Here is a 21,927-nt window from a genome sequence, read left to right on the forward strand (position 1 = left end):
GAGGTCATGGGCAGTGTGAATAATTTAAATTTTAGAAATCTTTAAATCTATATTCATACCTTCTTTTCTTTTTAAGCATCTTTTGATTAAATCTTCAGTGGAGAATTCACCAACTTGATCTCTTCTCTTTGTACCTGTGCACCCTCTGGTGGTGAAGCTAATTAAGCAGTTGAAATTGTTTAAGGAAACCCACACACTGAGGGCTGGTCCAACAGATAGAAGTAGTTCACAAAGCTTTTAGCAATGTACACATTACGTACTCAACCCTAAATTATGGGCACTAACTATCTTGTTTTTTTTTGTTGTTGTTGTTGTTTTTTTAGGAATCAAACAACAGTCCTTGCTCCCCATGAAACAATCTTTAGAGCTGAGGATCTATCTGTGATTCTGAAAGCATATGTACTGGTGACATCTCTAACCCCTTTGCGTGCATTCATTCATTCAACGGGCACGGTGTGGAGTCCACCAAAGAAAAAACGTTTCACTGTCAAGGTAAAATCTCTGCCGAAGCTGTTTTTGTCACACAAAGTACACCAGGGATAATAAGTAAAGTGCGTTGGGCTGCTATTCTGCGACCTTTATGGTTATCAAATCCCTTTGAACAAAGATTGCATCTTTTTATTGCTGCAAGCAGAGATTTTCATTTAATAGGTGCTGGTTCGAAAATAAACTGGAAATAGCTTAATTCACTAGGGATCACAAAGGCTACATCTTTTTTTTTTCTTATCTTATTTTAGTTTAATTCTTTGACCTATTACAAAGTGTTTTGGGCTGTACTCTAGTTTTCTTGAATTTCTTACTTATTCAAGAAAAGTATAATCAATGCAACAAATAAAAATATAATTTTGCCCTTATGCTTTTTTGCTTCATCCATAGAAAGCATAATGAGTATTTCATTACATCAGTCAATATGGAATATTTGCTGAGTTAAAAATACAGTTCTCAATTGTGTCAAATGTAGCAAGCCATGCTGTAAGAGATAATGAGGAAGTTTTCAGGGAAGAACTTAATAATAAGTCCCAAAAGTTTAGTTACAAAACTTGGGTATAGATAAGGTCTTGTGAAAACATATTTGATCAAATCTAAGGAATTTTTTATTTTAAAGAAGTAGTAATAGAAAGAAACAAAAGTGCCTGTGATTTTAAGAGATTTTTTTTAAAGACTGAATTTGATTTCTTTATCATGATTTATCATATAGCCAGTGACTTGGAAGGCTCAGACAGGAGGATCACAAGTTCAAAGCCAGCCTCAGCAACTTAGTGAGACCCTGTCTCAAAATAAAAATAAAAATGAGCTGTGGATGTGGCTCATTGTAAGCTGCCCCTGGGTTCAATCCACAATATCAAAAACAAACAAATGAGAAGAATACATCTTACATAAAATTGCATATTTAATTCTGAAAAGCATTCCAATAATGAAAATTGTAAGTGAGCTACTTAAATATTTTCAAAACCATATCAGTATGATAATTGATGAATTGATGTAGATGTTATATAGATTAATAAAATAAATAGCTGACATTTTAGGAAGAGTATTGACCTAAGTTCTTAAAGTTGTTTTATTTGTTTTCAAAACAAACATCCTATCTCCATTATATCAACAACTGTGGCTTTCAGTTAATCCAGAATCTAATTTGAGTTCTTTCATGTCATCTGTCCTGCAAGTCTTTACAGTAGCTGTTAATATTCACCTACGTACCATTAATTATTTCCATTTTTCTGAGTTATTAGGATAAATGATATGAAACTAGATATTAGGTCTCTTTTTAACCTACAAAATGTTCTGACTTCACAAGTTCAACCTCATAGTTGGAACTTAGGCACAGAGAGATGAGAATTACGCACCTAAAATCACGTCACATTATTTAACAAATATCTGAGCACTGATCAAAATCCCTATGTCACTCTGGACAAGACTTCTGTATTGTGTTAGGAATTTTTTTCTTTTTCTAGCATTTTTTTTTATATTCAGCGCTACATATTTTTAGGAAGTGACCATGCATGTTGTCCATCTTCAGAGCTATCTTTTCACTGATTGATGGTATTTCTTGGTGTGTTTTCCATTACAGTCTGTCTACCCACTCTTCTATTAATAGATAAACTGACTGTTCCAATTTTGGGTTAAACAAAATAATGCTTAAAATGTAAAAGTCATTGTATATGACTTTTTATGGAGTTGCATAAGATTTCTTTGCAAATATATACTCAGCAGTGAATTACTGGATGACAGGCTGTGGCCCCGTTTGGATAGATTTAAATGATGTCAGCTTGCCTTCCAGATTGCTTGCTTCAGTCTCTATCTCATCATTAGTTTCCATATCCCTAAAGCTTGGTCAACACTTGGCCCTTTCCAGTCCTCATTTTGCCAGTTTGACAGATGAGAGGTTACATCATACTTTTGCAAATAGCTCAACTTGTCATATATCTTGCCGACTTTATCCACAATGTCTGTTGTTGATTAATCAAATCAATTTTTCTTCATGGTTTGTGCTTTAGGATATAGTTTTAGAAATACTTTCTTATGTCTAGATCACAATGACATGCTTTGACATCATCTTTATAATTTTTTCCTGAAGATACAAGTGTTTAAATAAGAGAGTTCATCTTTGATCCATTTTTCTTTCACTATATCCTGACCAATTCTCCCACCTGTGGGTTAAAACTCACCTTCTCCCATGAATCTAATGTCACATTTATTGTGTAAGTTCATATACTTACATGGAGCTGCCTCTGAGTTATTTTGTCTCACTTGGTCCACCTGCTTATGCTTTCTTGGCCGTGTAGGTATGTCTTAATGCCTGGTGGGTAACGTTTTTCTTCTTTATTTTGTAATTTTCAAGATTAGGATAACTAAGTTGTAAACATTTATTTCCTTCCTCATAAACATTTAAGAATGTTGTATTAGTCACAGTTTTCCAGAGAAACAGAACCAACACATTATACATGTTACATATATAATAATAGATAATAAGAGTACAATTATATACATAAGAAGCCTATTTTGCCTATGGAGATTTATTTTGGGCATTCACTTATTCAGTCATGGAGGCAGAAGTCCTATGATCTATAAGCTGGGGAACAGGAAAGTTAGTAGTATAATTCAGTCTGATCCCAAAGGATCATCCCAGGGGATGAGAGAAGATGGATGTCCCAACATAAGAAGGTACAAGCCAATTATTAGGACTTACTGCTTCTATCTGACCCTTTTATTAGTGTGCTTTCTTTTTGTTTCCTTTAAACTATCTTTTTCTCTTTTTCACTGTAAAGTTCAAATACTCTCTAAGTTTAAAAGTTATACATTCTTAATATTTGTAATATATAGTCATCATCATTAGTTCAAAACATACATTTTGGGAAGGAGATCCTGGGGATTGAACCCAGATACACTTTATCATTGAGCTATACCCCCAGTCTTTTTTATTTTTTCAGTTTGAGCCAGGGTCTCACTAAGTTACTAAGCCTGTTCTGGGACTTCTGATCCTTCTGCTTCAGCCTCCAGAGTCACTGGAATTACAGGTATGGACCACCATGCCCTGCCAAATATACACTCATGTTTATTTTCTCTTACTGATATCTTAAGCTTTTAAAAATCTTTATCTTTCCTTCAACTCTGTCTCCTAAAGGCTCTGGATTTTGTCTTTATACCACTTTCCTAAGTCCCTTTTTCACGAAGAAATTTTTATTCTACTTTACATCTTCGTCACCTCCCCCCCATTTTCTTTGGTACTTCCCCCCTTCAATAACAAATTTTATTTTATTTTTTAAAATATATTTTTCAGTTGTCAGTGAACCTTTATTTTTATTTATTTATTTATATGTGGTGCTGAGAATCGAACCCAGTGCCCCACACATGCTAGGCAAGCACTCTACTACTGAGCCACAACCCCAGCCCCAACAAACAAATTTTATCAAGGAATTTATCACCCTAACTTCTCCTATTTGCAATATTCTCCTGTATTTTTTTCTTATCTGAGTGTTTTCAGTTTGTGCCTAAAATCTTTAATCTTTACTTTTGAAAAACTCATTTTCATTAATTCTTGAAATATTTTTGTTTACTATTTTTTACTTCTGTTGTCCAGAATTTGGTCTATCTGTTTCTATTCTTTTTTTATGATTTGACTTTTCTTATATATTTTCTATCTCTTTATCTGCTTCCTAAATGTGTTTTTATCTTCTGGGACAGTTTTTTGATCTTATCTTTTGAATTATAAAATCCTAATACTATATCTTTCCTGCTATCCATCTCATCTGTTGCTTTCAGTTATTTATTGTATGTATAACTTACATGCTGATGCCCTTTAAGAATCTCATATGATTTTATTTATACCTATTAATTTCTTAAAACATTTTCTCTTTGTTCTTATTATTTGTTTTCATATTTCATTTTGCTTGTGTCTTCCATTATTTCCTTAAGTAGATTAATCATGCTTATCTTAAATTCCTAGTCCACCCACTTAAGTAGCCTGATATATATTATTTAGTTTGCTGCCTTTTTTTGAAATAGCAGTACTTTTAATATATCCTCTGTTTTGTCCTTTGAACTTAAGTTCTCTTGCAGATATTATTTATTCAGCCAATATAGTATTTGAGGAAGGCCAGACCTTGCAGGTGAATCCAAGGAAAGGGCAGAGAATGAATTCTGGGCACCCTAGAAAGAACCTCTTTGGGTCCCTTTTCTTTGCTGCCACTAGGCTAGATAACCTCACTGGTCAGAATTTCACTCCCTGACATCTTCAGAAGAAAAACACTGGGAGGAAGCATGACCCTCCATTGAAATCCATCAAGCCCTGGGTTTGAGAGAGAACAGGGTGGAGAAGTAGATGCTAAATGTGACTGGTCTTCCCACACATCTCATCAACTCTTTACCTGAGCAAAGACTCAGCCCCAAGAAATTCAGCAACCTGAATCCTGGGCCTGGGCCAACATCTTTAGCAAGGAAGGAGCAGTCTGCAGTGATGACTGTGCTGGAGAAGGTTGGGGCAGGGGACTAGAATACTTTCCTCCAGCCAATTCTTTCAGGAAGCCTCCAGCAACTCCCCCACTCACCTCCAGTCCTCCTTCTTCAGATCACCACAGACCAGACCAGTGCAAAACAGCTTCCAGAGTCCCATTTACAAAGGTTATTATTGTCCTGTTGTTATCAAATTCATGCCTCAGTCTCATTTTGCCTGTGCAGACTCACTATCTTGATAGGAAACCGTGGGCCTCAGGTATCCTGAGTAATATTTTAACAATTATTCCACCCCTACCCGCTCTATCTCATCACCTATCCCAGTAAAAGTGACTGGTAGAAATTATAAGCTTTTTATGGTAGTATTGTTTATGAATACCCTGAAGATAAATTATGAGAGAAGAAAGCTCATTGGGATTCGCTTTTCTTTACGTTTTCATGCTATATTCCCTGTTTTGCTTCTGATTCCTGCTTTTGTGGTGTCTGCAGGACAGATGCAAGCTGCCATTGCAGCACAGGGAAGCCAGCAGTTCTTTGTCATTTTCATCCCTTCCTTGGGATTTATCTTTTCAAGATCGAGACTGATTATTCTGGACAATACTGTTAATCTGCTCTCGGAGGGGCGGTAGCCCATATTCCTGGGTTTATGTGCAAGACAGCAATTGTTTCGTTTTGTGTTAAAGTTAAGCTTGGGGATACAGATAGGTTTCAGAAAATCAGGGGATATTTTCTTACCCTTCACATGAAGAACTTCTGTTAAAACAAAAAGGTCATACCTATTAGTTGAGTTACTTAACCCTTCTCCAAACTACTACTTCCTCCTGGTGTTTTTAGATGTTAAAAAAATACACGTGAGCTTCTCAATGCTAGGATAACACCAAAACCCACTGTAAAGACTAGCCATGTTATTAAACTAGCAGGTTATTAAACTCTTTTCTTAAATTCCACAAAACATAATTTGTGTGCGTGTGTGCACATATTGAGTCCTGAATTCAGAGGCAAAAATTACTTAGTTAAATCAGTAGTGATTTATGCACTGTTCAGTGAGGCAAGCCCACTAAACTGGTTATCAGTGGCCATTTATAGAACATTCTGGCAGCTAAAGGAGGTATGAAAGTAATCACAGATATAACTATGAGCTCATTTATTTCCCATTAGGTCTGCTGCTGAGATACTTTATCTGCTAAAGCTTTGGAGAAAGCTGAAAATATCAAGAAATGCAAATCTTAGGAATAATAAATCTTATGTAAACTGAATTTTTAAAAAATACCATTAGAATGAAAATATTTTGAAATGGAAGTGGTAGATGTTTCCCAAGGATATTCAAGCTTAATATGGGGGAGGTATGCAAAAACAAAGAAAATTTATAGCAAATGCAATATTTGATTACTGTACCTTTTGATCTAAATAGAAAACACCCATATTTGCTGCTATCCTGGAAATATTATTATCTTGGTGAATATAATAAATCCAACTATAAGCCATATTTTATTCAAAAATATCTTGTCCCCAAAGCTCAATTTAGTTACAAAATATGTTAGTTATAGCCACAAATTCAAGAGTAGAATCCATTCACAACCATTCTAACTGTAACTTTTAATCACATAAATCCATGGCCATCTTTATATACAGATCAAATAGATGAAATGCATCCTTTTATTCATTGTAAATCACAAAATAAGAAACTTCCCCAATAGAGAGGAAACTCTAATATTTTTTTAAAGAGGTCTGAAGATTCTTTATACATGTGACCATAGTTGACTCTTTTGAGAGCATATTGCTGAAATGACTTGTGACTTTGGGCAGGAAAATTTGCCAAAAGTTTTATTTAGTCTAGTTGAGACATAAATGAAGTCATTGTTTGACCAGCCACTCCATCTTTAAAGATCTAACATTTGTTGATATCCAGTATTTGATACCAGATATAAATTTACATGAAGATGATTCCTGGAATATAATCATCTCTTGATAAATGTCTTTTGGTTGAATTAAATCAAAGGTCACTTTAAAAAATGTAATTGTGTGAAGAAATTGCTTGAGTCTACTTTATCCTTAACGGCTCTAAGTCAGCCACTCTACTTGGTAATGACATATAAATGACACAAATCAATGACGTATGAAGGATAACTTGTTTTCCAGTAAGTGCAATAGACAGATGTCATCATCTGCATTTCTGGATGGGGCCACTGTGATTGAAAGACTAAAACCCGAGAGATGCAGATATTTCTCAAGTCATTATCTGAGAGAATCATGTGTGATGGAAACACAAATTAAAGCAAGCCCACACTGTGACTCTAAATCCTCAGCTCTCCTCTTTTTTAGTGGGGACCATTCCTCTACTTCCAGTACCTGCAGTTTCCTCTTAGCATCAGTGCAATAATATGATGTACACAGAGGAAAGCAGAACCTGGGCAAAGAGGGGGAATGTTGTTATTTACAAGTCTCTTTTTAAAAGATGCATATATCTCTTATCTCTTGTTCAGTTCGGATACATGACACAGTTGCAGGGATGAAGTTAGCCTCATGCATTGTCAATATTTATGCAGTCCCTTTGATAATGCTGGGCAAGATAGCTTATATATTCCCAGGGTAAAAATGAGTAATGTCTTTGGAAGCAGTACAGTTTTTCAACCTTAAGAAGTGTTCTTATCCTGAACTTCATTTTATGTCTAAAACTGCAGACTGTGGAACAGACCTTGTACAAGGCTTTTTCACTGAGCATCTGGCCCTTCAGTAGGCCTGGGAGATTTATGTTAGCTATAGAAAGAATGTGAATAAAAGTCTGCTCCCAAGAGTTTGTAAAAAGAGTTGATGTATTACGTAACCTACTCCTGTTTGTATTAAATTAAAAAATTTCATCAGGGAGTTCATGTTGAAGTCTTATTTTTCTATAAATAGAAACTATAGTTAACCAGCATATAATTAAATAAATAAGAATGGGACAGAAGCCAACTTAAAGGAAAACATTAAATGAGAAGAGCAAAATACCATTTATCTAAACCAGCCCGCATTGGTATCAAATATTATTTCCAATATCTGTTTGCTCTAGAAAAAGAATGATTGGTTTACAACTGCACATGATTTCAATTTATTTTGAACTTGTTGCTGTTGATGGAAATTTTCTCTCTCTCTCTGTTTTAAATCCACTCATTCAGTTCATTCACTTTGTTCCTTAAAAGACTTGTCAGGTAATTCTGTATATTCGTTAATTCTCAAGACAGAATTTGAATTATTATCCTACATGGAAGGAAAATTGTTCATTAATCATGGTCATGGCTCTTTGGTCAAAAATAATAATTTTAGTACATGACCCTAAACATCAGAACAGCAGCCGTATTTCTATGTCCTGAGAGCCTCACCAAATGCCTGACAGGTACTCTAAAAATGTTTATCAATAAAAGGTTGCCCATCATCACCATTTCAATTCATGGTCCCTTGTTAACAGTAGCATTAAGAACTATCAGTTTGGAAGACGTGATTTAAGAGCAAAGTCTACAACAGGAAATAGGATGAATTTGTATCTAACTCTTGGAGAAGTTAAACATATTATTTCTTTTGAATTCATGTAACCATCTGAAAGATATATGCTTATATAATTGCTGATATTTTCTTAGTCATTTTCTATTGCTAATAACACAATATAACAGATGGGTAAGTTATGAAGAAGGAAGTTTATTTTGGCTCACTGCTCTGGTCCAAGGTCAAGGGCCCGCATCTATTGACAGCTGTCTTGGTGGTAGAGTCATGCACAGGGCACCATGTGGTAAGAGATAGGGAGTGTGTCCTGGTCTCTCTTCCTCTTCTTACAAAGATATAAGTATTCAATCATGGGGGCCCCACCTTGATGACCTTATCTAATCCTAATTACTTCCCCAAAGAATCCCCTCTTGAACACCACAGCGGAATTAAATTTCTGTCCTCACAATACCTCACAATGAGAATTAAACTTCAGCCATTTGTTTCAGAGGGGACAAACCATCATGAAGCCGGAGAAGATAAGTATGCTTTATGTATACCATATGTAGACATATGTACATATACGATGCATTACAGTGACAACGTAAAGGTAAATCACAAGCCTAATGAATAAATTTGTGAAATTATTTATTATTAGCAAATTATTATTTCTCTTAAATATAGAAAATTATTTGATAAGTGTCAATGATTTATCTGAAAACCAAAGATGTGCTGATATTTAGGGATTTCAATGTAAAGCCAGGGGAGGTAAGTGAATTCCTTTCAGGTGATGGAATGATGGAAAAGGGGGATTCTCATGTTATTTTTGGGAATTGGGATGTGTCTCTCCCCACTCCTGAGCTGCTCCCTCCACCTGTGCTGTTCAAAGCCCATGTCTTCCTGGATTCCCAGAGGCAAGTGTTTGCAAGATGGGTGAGGGGCTATGATGGGGACTTGGAAAGGGGAAATCCTGCTCTTCAACTGGAGGCTGAGAGCCAGTGAAGGGTCTTCTAAGAAGCTCCTTAACGATAGCCTGTGTAGGCTCTTCCTCTTTTTGCCCAACACAGGAATGTCACTCTGAATTCTGATACACCTTACTGATCACAGTTTATAATTAAGTAAACAGATAGTTAGAGCAAAAAAAAAAAAAATGGGCATGGGAAAACGGGACTAGTATAAACAATGTTTCAAAGCCTTTTAAGCAACTACAGAGAACATTATTTTAAGTTTTAAGTTTCTCATTATTTCTTTTTCAATACTTATTTTACTTTTAAAAATGCTACATAAAAACATAAAAATTACACATTTTGTGGGGTACCATGAGATGTTCTGTTACCTGTATATATTGTGTAACATTCAAGTCAGGTTAAACCTATTTATCTCCTCAAAACATTTGTCACTTTCTTCTGGGGGAAGCATTGAAACTCCTTTCTTCTAGTTTTATGAAATGTGCAGTACATTATCATTATGTGTAATTACTCTACTGTGAAATAGCACACCAGATCTTCTTGCTCTTATCTAACTAAAACTTAGGACCCATTGATCAACCTCTCTCCATTTCTCCTCCTTGACTACTCTCCCAGTTATTATTTCCTTAATAAATGAACTAGCTAAATCAGAAAGATGTCAGAGAGAGAGCTGTAATCTCTTCTTCACTACTCTCCACATGCAAGAATTGTTAAGAAGGATCTTTGGGTAAGGAACCCTGAATTAAGGCCACACTCAGCAAGTTTTCTGAATTTTTTCCATTTCTGTGCAGGTACCTAGAGAATTGCTGAATTTATAAATCTTTATCCCTGGACCTTGACAACAAGGCTCACCCGAGCTTTTCCTCATTGTGATAATGTTAAATATCACTTGCTGAAAGGAAAACATGTTGGGAGGTAACAATCAGATAAAGAATCAGCAAAGAAACAACGGAACAAAAATCAAGAAGAAAAATTTACTTGCCTAAACATGTTTGAAATCCTTGAAAGAAGAGAATATGTTTATTCTTCAGTTAAATAGGAAATAAACCTTTAACACCTGGGACATTGTTCACTATCCAGCAGGCACAGGGGCAGAGAAGGCTTGGAACAGAAATTCCACTCAGGATAATATTGAAAGAATAATTAGCAATAAAAATAACTTCTTTACAATGGGGATGTGAGAACAAAGTATTAAAGTGAAAACAGTGGCAGAAAATGTCAATCAATTAGTTTAATATGTAAATTTATTACAGAAAATGTACCAGTGGGGAAGATATGATATTTGATCTTAGGGTATGCAGCAAAATAATTTTTTGCTAATACATTTTGAAACGTATCAGGTATTTCTCATTTTAACATTTCTATTAACAATTTACTTTATTCCTTGAGATCTGTCTCAGAGGCTGTGGCAAATTCTAAATATAAGATGTCCCCAAATGTGCCAACTAGGTAAAACTGATTTGTTTGCTAAAGGAAGACAGACTTTTGCTCTCTTCAGGAAAAAATCTGACTTGCATTTGTCTTATGTGATTTATGCACTGTAAGTTTAAAATGAAATACAACTTTTCCTTCCCATATATTAAACTGTGTTTTCAAATTTGGAAGAAACAGCAATTTTTTGTCACCAAGGAAACCCACATCCTTATGAAGAAAAAAAATTTACTGTGTTGCTGCCACCAAGTGGTACTTTTTGGCATTGCACTAATAGCCTGAGCTGTCCAAAGATGAAAGGGGGGGAATAAAGGTACAAATGCTTAATCAGCAAAGCTTTGACCTTTTTCTTTCTTTGGATTTTACACACTTATTTTTTAAAGTTATTTGATAATGCATAATTGTATTAGGAAGGTACACTGATAAGTAGAGATTCCGAATGATGATAATCATCAGTGCAATTGAAGTTGCTAGGCCACAAAATTATCTGGAAAATTTTCAGCATTTGTAAATCCGTAGACATTCTATTTCCATTTAAGAAGATTTTTCAATACACAAGATTTTTTAAAAAATTACTATAAATCTGGAATTGGCATCTAAGAATGTATTACTTTTATCCCCGTATCATTGGTGTTACTTCTGTTTGATTTTAATTTAAACCTCAGATCTGCTGTTAACCTGAATTCTTTGAAATTATGTAAATGATTTAATATTTTGATATGGAGATAAAAATGTATCTTTCATTTGTCTGAGTGCTATCAAGGCATATTCTTTTTTCAGGATTCTGCATACATGCAAAGTGCTGTATTCCCTGCCTACTGCAGCATAAAGACATACCTCACTGCTTTTGTTAGCTGTATCTCTATGGAGCATCTTCCTGCAAGGCAGCCATTCTCCAACCTCCTCATTGACTGATAGGGAGCATTTCTGTAGACATCACTCTCCTCTGTCATACAGCTGTTCTCCTACTTTGTAACCGCCGCTCCCCCAAGCCTGTGCAGGCAGTTCATACAAGCTCTTTGAAGCATATCTTTAAAATTTGGAGAAAGTAACTGCAAACAGTAGATGAAATTCTAGGTATCCCTCTGTTTATATATATCCATATCCTTGTGTAGTATGGCTTGTGCTCTGTCAGCTTCCCCAGCCTGGTGTCTAGGTTCCACAAGTCAATAATTCTAGACACCACAGCTTCCTCCTCCTTTTTATAAAAACTATTCCAAATTGATGCTTTGTGGTTTGGTAGAAATTTCTAGCAGAACAATTTCTGCTAGGATTTTTTTTTCCAGATGTATTTGAAAGGTGAGATAATTTTTCCTTGTGCTTAATTGTCCAGACCATCTACATGCAGAATAAGTATTCAAGTCACAAACCCAAATCATTATCTAAACTCAGAAGTCACAGAAGAAAAACATTATGCTAAGGAAATACATTTCATTTTCATTCTCTCAAGGAGTCACTGTTACAGTAAAAAGAAGTGTGATTTTAAATATGAATAGGACAATGATGGTTCCTTTCAGGCTGAATAATAAGCAAATATCTGACTGTAATTTTACTCTACTGGAGAGAAAAATGAATCACTTGTGGGAGATCTGTAGTATTGGATATGCAGAACAGAAAAGAAAATTATAAAGGCACAACCTCTAGAAGCCCACGGATAGATGTTCAAATAGGAAAGTCCTTGTACCAACTGTATGACTGTATACAAGTATTTGAACCTCTCTGGACACTTTACATGTCTGTAAAATAGGAATAGCTTTCATATAGGTTAAAAAATCCTTTTATTCCTTTTAAGACATTTACTGGAAGATAGACATCAAGTTAATCTCCACTGGCATTGTATAAATGATACAAAGTCCTCACCTTTGTGGAGTTTATTCTTGTATGGAATGATAGATGAAAAACAGATAAGAATTAATTATACATGTATAAACAAATACAAATAATAATAGATATTATATAACTAAAAATGAACAGGTTGGGAGATGATGGACTAATACATCTCAGAGGTGGAAATGAGAATTAGTGTTGGGCCATGAGAAGGGGTAGACGGAGCGGGTTCAAGGATGACTCTTCAACCATAATTTGAATTTCAGTGGCATTTACTGAGAGAGATCGGATGGGAAATGACTAGTCAGAAGGAGTGGGAAAGAGAAAGGAGAAATGAGGAAGTGGGGAGATCAGCTATTTCTTCTTTGTGACCAAAAGATCTGACAAGAAAAATTTTAGCGGGGGATAAGTTCATTTGGTTCAAGGTTTCAGAGGTCTCAGTTCATGAACAGCCAACTCCATTGTTCTGCACCCAAGGTGAGACAGCACCATGGCAGAAGGGTGTGGAGGAGAAAATCAGATCAGGACATGGCAATCAGGAAGCAGAGAGAGCCTAAGCTCAGCTCAATCAGAGACAAAATATAAACCCCCAGTGAACCACCTCCTCCAGCCATACCTTACCTGCCTGCAGCAACCACCCAGTTAATCCCTATCAGCAGAATAATGCATGGATTATGTTAAAGCTCTCACAATGTAATCATTTCACCTCTAAACCTTCTTGTATTGTTGTACACATGAGTTTTGGGGGGACACCTCATGTCCAGATCCTAACAGATGGGTTTCTAATCTTAGAGCAGCTGACCCATTAGGGAAGGCTCTTATTCATTTGCCTCTTCTCAGGCTTTGTTTGCTCCACACCCAACTGGGAGCCCTACAAAGAAAAGTCTCTCCTTCAGGGTTTGGTGTTGCTTTTACCTTTAAAGTTATCTCCCTGCCTCTTCTCTCCCCAGCCCCCAACCTCCAGTTTCCAACCAAAGTTTTCTATCACCCCTAAAACAAGAGAAGACCTTGCTTGTCCATCCTATGTGACAATGTGGTTATCACATGTCCACATCCCTATTGCTATAAAAACTTGAGGCAGCCACCCTGGGTTAAAGGGGTATTCTCAGAGAGGTGGTGCCTCCAGGCACAAGTTTAATCCCTTGGAGGAGTAGTAAAGTAGTTGACTGTGAAATATTCAGACAGGAAGGTGAGGAGAAAATGCTTGGAAAAATGTCTATCCTGACAAGGGTTAAATTTACTCAGTGTTTGGCATAGAAGCCAAAGTGAAATTGGATGGAATCTTAATGAAGAACTCAAAACAGAAGCAGCAGGCATTAGACTGCATTCTCAGCACTGAAAATAACAATAACATTTTAAAATGAGGCTCTTGGATCACCTTCTCCATATGAGAAGTTCATAGAAGAAAGAGTTGAAGACTCCATTTAAAAAAGAAAAGAAGGCAGAAATAAACAACAAGCAAACAACAAAAAAGCATATTTATGGACTGGGGCTGTAGCTCAGTGGCAGATTGCTTGCCTAGCATATGTGAGGCACTGGGTTCAATTCTTAGCACCACATAAAAATGAAACAAATAAAATAAAGGCATGCTGTCCATCTACAACTACAAAAAAAAAAAATCCATATTGAATCCGTTAGTTTTGGTACAACAAACCACCCTCTAACTTGACTGAGCAAACAACCAGTTACTTCTCATGATTCTGTGGGTTGGCTGGGCAGAATCTGCTGGTTTCTGCAGGGAGTTGGTAGTTGAGCTGGGGCTGGACGGTCTAACCTGGCTTCACTCACAAGCCTGGCTGTGGCTGAGTTTCAGGGTCATAAGGATGTTGTGGCCACGTGTCTTTCATCATCCAGCAGGCAATTCGGTGTCAGGGATCCCAAGAATTGCAAGGGAACAACTCTGAAGGCCAAGTTTTTTTCAAGCTTTTGCTTTTGTAGTAGACTGAATACCCACCTTTCAAAAGCCATATCCATGTCCTAACTCCTACAACCATGAATTTGGCCATATTTAGACAGAAGGTTTTGGCAGATGCAGCTAATCAAAGAATTTAACATAAGATCATTTTGAATGATAAAGGGAGGCCCTAAATTCCACAATATATATTCTTGCAAGAGAAAGTCAGAAAGTGAACCGATAACAGACAAGAGGAGCAGACACACAGAAAGGATGTGAAGATAAGAGAGGAGATTAGAATCTTGGATCCACAGGCCAAGGAATTCCAACAGCCACCAGGAGCTGAAAGAGGAGAGGAATGGATTGTCTTTTACCAGGAAACATGGTCCTGTGGACACATTAATTTCAGACTTTAAGCTTCCAGAATTGTGAGAGAATACATTTCTGTTTTTTTATGTCACCAAGTTTTCAGTAATTTGTTATAGCAGTGATAGGAAGCAAAAGCAGTTTGTATCACATTTGTGAATGTCCCATTGGTCAAAGAATACCACACAGATAAGCCAAGACTCAGAGGGTGAAGAACATCTCTACATGAGAAAGCTTCCAAGTCATACTGCAAAGAAGTGTGCACACTGGGGTCGGTGGGAAGAATTTACGGCCATTTTTTTTTTTTTTTGTAAACTGCTATGCTAATGTTAAAAAAGATTTTCAATATATCATTTTATTACTTTAAAATAAAAAAGAAATATTTCATGTTAGGGCAGATTTTCAGCACGTTTGACAGCATGGAATTTAAATGTGAGAACAGGGAACTATTTAAATAAGAGGCAAGGGACAAGAGAATGCAGGAAGAGTATCTTGTCCAATGGCTTCTTCTGTAGAGAAGAATGTATTTCTAATTTCTAATGATTGTCCTTCACCAAGTAAGATTTGAAAATGACACAATTTCCTCAACAAATTGGTGGAAAATCACTGCTTTCACTCTGTATCTCCTGAGCATGTATAAGATTTGTTTGTTTGTTTGATCATGGAACCAAAAACAACTCAAGCAAAAGTGATATTGAGTATGTCAATGATCATGTATTGTTAATTTAACACAGTTGTATTCCAGAACTGTTTGAAACATATCTATGGTGTGCTGGACAGTGTGAGCAGGGACTCAAAAAAGAAATACTGGTTCTTTCAAAGAACTCTTCATTCAGAGAGAAATGCTTGTTAATGAATGATTTCAACAGAGGAGAGGATGCAATAAATGGCTCAGAGTTGCCAGGATAGTAAAGATGGAATTATTCAGCCTGGGGGAGTGAGGGAGGTTTCATAGGATGGATGGTATTTTAGCTAAAGCTTGGAAGAACAAGTCGGATTTTTTTTAGAGATGCAGAGGGGATATCTACACTTGCCGTGCAAAGACATCATGAAGCTGCCTTATTTGGCTAGAGAGTGTGGCCTGAGGGAGGATTGATAGAGAAGAAAGAGGAAAAAAGTACAGGATTTATGGAGTGGATGAAACCAGGTAGGATGTATTAAGAATCAAAGCCTGAAGAACTTAAACTTCATAGAATGTGAAATGTCAACTGATCGCTGTTTTGTACTTCTGACTGTGTTGTCATATATGGTCCCATTTGAAACTTTCAAGGACCCTGGGACATACAGTGATATGTTTCTACTCCCTCTGAGGATGAGGAAGTAAAGATTCATGGTGTAAGTGAGATGACAACTAATAATTGTCAGTTAGGATTGGTACTCAGACCTGAAGTGAATAAAATCTGTCTTAATTACCCCCTGACAACTATGGTACTAAGCAACCACAGGGGTTCCCTTCATAAAGCACACTGACTGCTGAAATTGGAGCTCAGGGCCTGAGGCAAGCGTGCTGTGTCAAGTACGTTCCCCACGCTACAGAGTTGTATGCTTAAAGAATCAATATAGGAAAATCGCTTGAAAACATTTCAGGTGAAATAAATGTAGGTATAACAACTTTCAAATTTGGGGAAATTGCAAAACCTAGGATGACTCTGCCCTGAGATTCCTTTGCAAATGTCTTTATGTTCTTGCTCTCATGCATATGTGTGAGTTTTCTGTGAGTTAGATGACTAACAATTCCAATTAGTTCACCCATATGTACATAAAAGGTCTTGACTATAGGTTATAATATCGGCAAAGGAATATGCATATAGGGGTTTTAAATAAAAAGAAGTTTCAGAATTGTATCACTTTTTGAGTTCTCACATAAAAATAACACTTTGTAACAAAAAGGAATTCTGGTGCCTGTCATGTCACTTCCTTCTGTAACCCTTGGAGATTTCTGTCCTTTATCATCTGGGGAGTGACATGACTCGAGATGTGCTTCCCAAAGATGACTTGGTAGCAATGGAAAAGAAAATGGGAAGATTTAAGTCAGTAGTCAGTCCTCAGAATTCAATGAGAAATCACTGACTTGGGCTGGACAGCATTCTATGTGGCTAGACGCTAAATCATGAATTTTTAAATTATGCATAATACTAAATGTCCATTTCAAATATCACATGTTTGGTTGGTTGGTGCAAGAGAGGTATAAGCTAACTGATATGAGAGACATATAAGAAAACACAGAGAGTTGTAATAAATCTACTATAGATTGAATATAATTTAACCCTGCAGGCATTCATAAGTTAGGACTAATTGCTCCTCATTTGCTTATTGTCCAACCAGAACCCATTATTTTTATTTTTATTTTTTTAAAAAAAGCTTTCTTCTTTTTAGTTTATTTGTTCTAATTAGTTATACATGACAGCAGAATGCATTTCGATTTATAGTGCACAAATGAGGCATATTTTTCATTTCTCTGGTTGTACACAAAATAGAGTCACACCATTTGTGTCTTAATACATGTACCTGGGGTAATGATGTCCCTCTCACTCCACCATCTTTTCAACCCCCATGCCTCCTCCCTTCCCCTTTTCCCTATCCAAAGTTCCTCCATTCCTCCTATGCCTGCCTCAACAGCCCCGCCCATTATGAATCAGCAACCACTTATCAGAGAAAACATTCAGCCTTTGCAGAACCCATTATTTTTATAATGAATATATTCCCTTTTCTTTTGTATTTGACCATGAGACTTAATAAGACCTAAAATAGATCAATGCTCATATAAAATAAAATATTCAGAACAAAATATTTCTGTCTTATTCATTTGAGAGTATTTATAGAAATAAGAGATAGAGATTTGCTGTCAAATGTATCCCTATTTGCAAATTTTGTACTGCTGGTCATATATATTACCTGTTATAAATATTACCAATTTCAATGTCACCTTCTAGTCACAATAATTAATGAATGATGGAAAGTTTTCAAATGAGCTGTCAGACCTTATTTTATTGAAGCTTAAAGAAGGCTTGTACTTTAATGGAAATAGTTGTGACCTGCTTGAACAATGGTATTCATATAAAGAAAATGAGTAGACATATACATAGAAAGTTCAATGATAAAATCTTTACAGCTTAGTTTTTGATCTTTACTGTCAAATCTCTCTGCTCCTCTATATCCTACTGAGAGATTTTGGAAGTGATAATAAAGAAAACCTGGCACTTCTCTGAGAAAGTTGAATATGATGCAATCAAGGTTTCACCATTCAAAGCAAATAGTCAAATTTTTATGCTATTCACAGCCTTTTGTATTTCTGCATACTGTTTCTGATCAATTCTCTTACATATTCTTGTGGGAGAATTCAAAATTTTCAATTGGGAGACTGCTTAGATCACACAGAAACTGTATTCTGAATTTCCAAACTTAATATACTTTAAAGCTGAGGATTATTAAGAAGTATAAATGAATAAAATTATTCATGTCGCTAGAAGCATGAGACTTATTTCAATATTGAAGTTTTTGATCTAATTCCAAGGAATGAGTAAGAAGCATCCTAATTTAGGTTTAGCTAATTCAGTTTTTCCATGATTTGCCCTAAAGCAAGCCAATTTTCAATGAACTGAAACAAATGATGAGGATATTTATATTCTTAAATCATTTGATTTAACACAATTTTTTTCTTGATCTTTTATAGAAAAGTCTTAGTTTTCCAAAAGGTAATTAGGCTACATGAATACCCAAGTTGTTGAATTGATATTTTAGATCTGTGGTTATAAAAGCATGTGCTTGGTAATTATGACAGTTTCAAATACATTTTCCTTGGAAGAGAAAACACAGATGATTCATTCTTCTGTGTGTCAGGCTCTGTCCACATTCCGAAGTGTACTACAATTAAAGGCACAGGGGCAGAAATAATGATGCAGGGTGGGGGAATTTGCAATCACACAGATGGGCTTCAACATTCATATTTATCACTGCTGGCTGTACAACCCTAGGCATATAACTTGCATTCACAAGCCCCAGTTTCTCCACTTATAAAATGGTGATGACAACATCACTATATACAAACACACACACACAAAAAAAAGTGCCTGTAAAAAGCACAGTGTCTGCCACATAATGTCAGTTTGGCTGAGGTTACTGATTATTATTAAATACAACATAGGATTATGAGACAGGGATTATATTCATATAACACCTGAGCACTAAATAAAAGCTACATCACTACTTATATTTGCAATTTAGTCATTTATATCCTCTAAAGTTTTTTTTTTCTTCTATTTTAAAATATCTCCCCCTTAAATCATGTCTCTTTAAAACTTCTTAAGACTTCTTCCAGGGGTACAGAGTCCTCACTAGCACATCTTTTCCTGCCACAGCCTCTGATTATGTAGAAGATGCCTGCTCTGAGCCTGCATGTTTACCTGCCAACAATTTCATCTGGCTGAGAAGGCACTGTTGAAACGCACTCTGTTCCCTCAAAGCTTCCATAGACATCTTTCAAAAGAAAGAGCTGGCTTTTATCTGGTCCTAGCATTGTGATAATGATAGCTCCAGAGTGAAAAAAAATGTGACCCAAAAAGAGAAATATTAAATGTGTCATTAGAGAAGGTGAAGGATGCTAACCATTAGGTAGTAAACCCTTCACAAGGAAGGTTGTTTTTCAGTTGGTTTAAACACAAAGGAATATTTCATGATAAATCATTTCATGATTTTTTTCACCCTGGGCTCAATCTCTGGTGCCACAAAACAACAACAACAATAAAACCCCAGTAGATTTGAATGTATCCATATTCTCTTTTAATTTGGTTTTGGTCACAGTATCTTGGGTTTTTATATACTTGAGTGCCCTTCTCTCTACAAATGAGTAAAATTATGTCTGAACCTTAGAGGGAGTTCAAAGAATTGAGTCATGTTCTATATGTAAATTCTTCTGTGCAACCTATGCACTTATACAATCAAGTCTCCCTCATGCTTTTATTAAAGATAATATCAATGTAGATGCTGAATCCTTGGTCCAACAACAAGAAGTATTCTTTCAAGGGATATCTGAATTAATTGAATAAAAAGAAATCATATCTGCATGAGAGGTATATTCCTAATATAATTTCCTTTTTTATTTTAGAAATTATTTAATAAGATTTGAATACTTTTATTGTTCTGACCAATTGTGTATGGTCAATAATTGTATCTGAACTCTCTAGAAGAATTTTCTTTTAGCTTATAACCGTAAGTCCTTGAAATTTTTAAAAAACTTATAAACACGTTTTTTTTTTCTTACTGAGAATTATAGGGCAATCAAAAAAGACTTTCATATATAACATATATTAATATAAAATTCTGAGGTATTTGGATCACTTCAGATACATTTTATACTGTTATGCAAATAACTAGGAGACAGATCAGTTAGGTCAAAGTCTGAGAAATCTCTGTTAAGTCTGAAAAAGCCAAAATAATAATATCTATCAAGAACAATAGACTTCAATCCAGTTGCATAAAAATTGGGTAGATTTAAGTCAGGCTGAGTGGTGCCTGCCTGTTATCCCAGCTACTTGGGAGGCTGAGGTGGAAGGATCACAAGTTCAAGGCCAGCCTGGACAACTTAGTGAGACTCTGTCTCACAATAAAAAATAAAAAGGTTATTATTAGTATTATTTGATGTTAAATTTTTGAGCTCTTCATTATTCTAAACATGAATCCTCTGTTGTAAGAGTAGCTAAGCTTTTCTCCCACTCGACAGGCTATCTTTTCACTCTGCTAATTGTGTCCTTTGCTGTGCAGAAGCTTTCTAATTTGATGCCATTCGGTTAGTCAGTTCCTGGTTTTATTGGCTGAACCACAGGTGTTCTATTCAGGAAGTTGTTTCTTGCACCTAGCTGTTGCAGTGTTTTCCCTATGTATTTGTCTGGCAGACAGAGTTTCTGGTCTTAAGTCTTTGATCCATTTGGAGTTGACTTTTGTGCAGGATTGCAGATAGGGTTCTCAGTTCATTCTTCTATAATTGGATATCCCGTTTTGCCAGCACCATTTATTAATGGGGTTGTCTTCAAAACATGTTTTTGGCATCTTTGTCTACTCCATTTATCTGTGTTTCTCTCTTTTATGCCAGTACCATACTACCACGCTGTTTTGGGGTAGAGATGTGTTCAGTAGTAAAGTACCCTGAATTCAATCTCTGGTGCCACACAACAACAGCAACAACAACAATAAAACCCCAGTTGTGGGAGGCCATTCTCACAAGTGATTTGAGTTACCTCCCTGGCTGGGTGAGAGGCACTTAGACACAGTGGTGTCAGAGCCTTCCCTACCCTGACCCAGGTATGAGGGCTTGTCCGTGCAGAGGCGTGCCTGGCCACTGACCTGAAGACCCAATCGTTGGCCCTGACCTTGGGATGCTGCCCCCCCTTAACCTTCATTGGATGGGATTTTCCCTTGAATTTTTTGTTCCCCAATAAAAGCTCACTCCCTGGCGTGGGCTCTCTTTCTCGCTAATCTCTTCTGTAAACCTGGCCACTGCCACCGCCACCGCCACCGCAGAGCTGGGGTTTAAAGGTAAATGAGAGTCTGTCTCTTTAATTTAAACTCCCTAGCAATTTCTTATGCAGCAAACCTTCTTTTATGAAGCTCGAAATGGTCTCGTGGCAGACCCAGTAGATTTGAATGCATCCATATTCTCTTTTAATTTGGTTTTGGTCACAGTATCTTGGATTTTTATACACTTGAGTGCCCTTTCCTCTACAAATGAGTAAAATTATGTCTGAACCCTTATGTAATAGTCCCTCTTAACCATAACCTGAAACGGCCACCACTTGGCTCTGTGTTCCATCACTTCTAGATCGTTCTTTGCAATCAAGCTTGTTGTGTGCTATTTTACTTCTTAGCAAATGAATAAAAAGTTCAAGCTTGACTTTGGTGGTACTGAATTAGCCAGTGGTTAAAATATATTTGTTGCAGGAAGTGTGGCTGTGAGAACCTCAAAATAATATAAGAAATTTTAAATCATGTTGATATACATAGCAACAAAACATTTATCATCTTGACCACTGTAAAGTGTAC

The 21,927-nt window shown here is 36.1% G+C and overlaps 1 protein-coding gene across 4 annotated transcripts in view; it reads left to right on the forward strand.

Annotated features, from left to right (window-relative positions):
- Cped1 (cadherin like and PC-esterase domain containing 1) overlaps positions 1–21,927 on the forward strand; it is a 282,983-nt gene that overhangs the window by 91,632 nt on the left and 169,424 nt on the right. For all 4 annotated transcript variants that reach the window (XM_026388702.2, XM_026388703.2, XM_077795957.1 and 1 more), the window contains one exon: positions 324–492. In XM_026388702.2, the coding sequence (XP_026244487.2) occupies positions 324–492 (169 nt within the window). The remainder of the gene's footprint in view (positions 1–323; positions 493–21,927) is intronic.

This window comes from Urocitellus parryii, chromosome 3 (assembly GCF_045843805.1).
Source record: "Urocitellus parryii isolate mUroPar1 chromosome 3, mUroPar1.hap1, whole genome shotgun sequence".
In the NCBI taxonomy this organism is placed as follows: domain Eukaryota; kingdom Metazoa; phylum Chordata; class Mammalia; order Rodentia; family Sciuridae; genus Urocitellus; species Urocitellus parryii.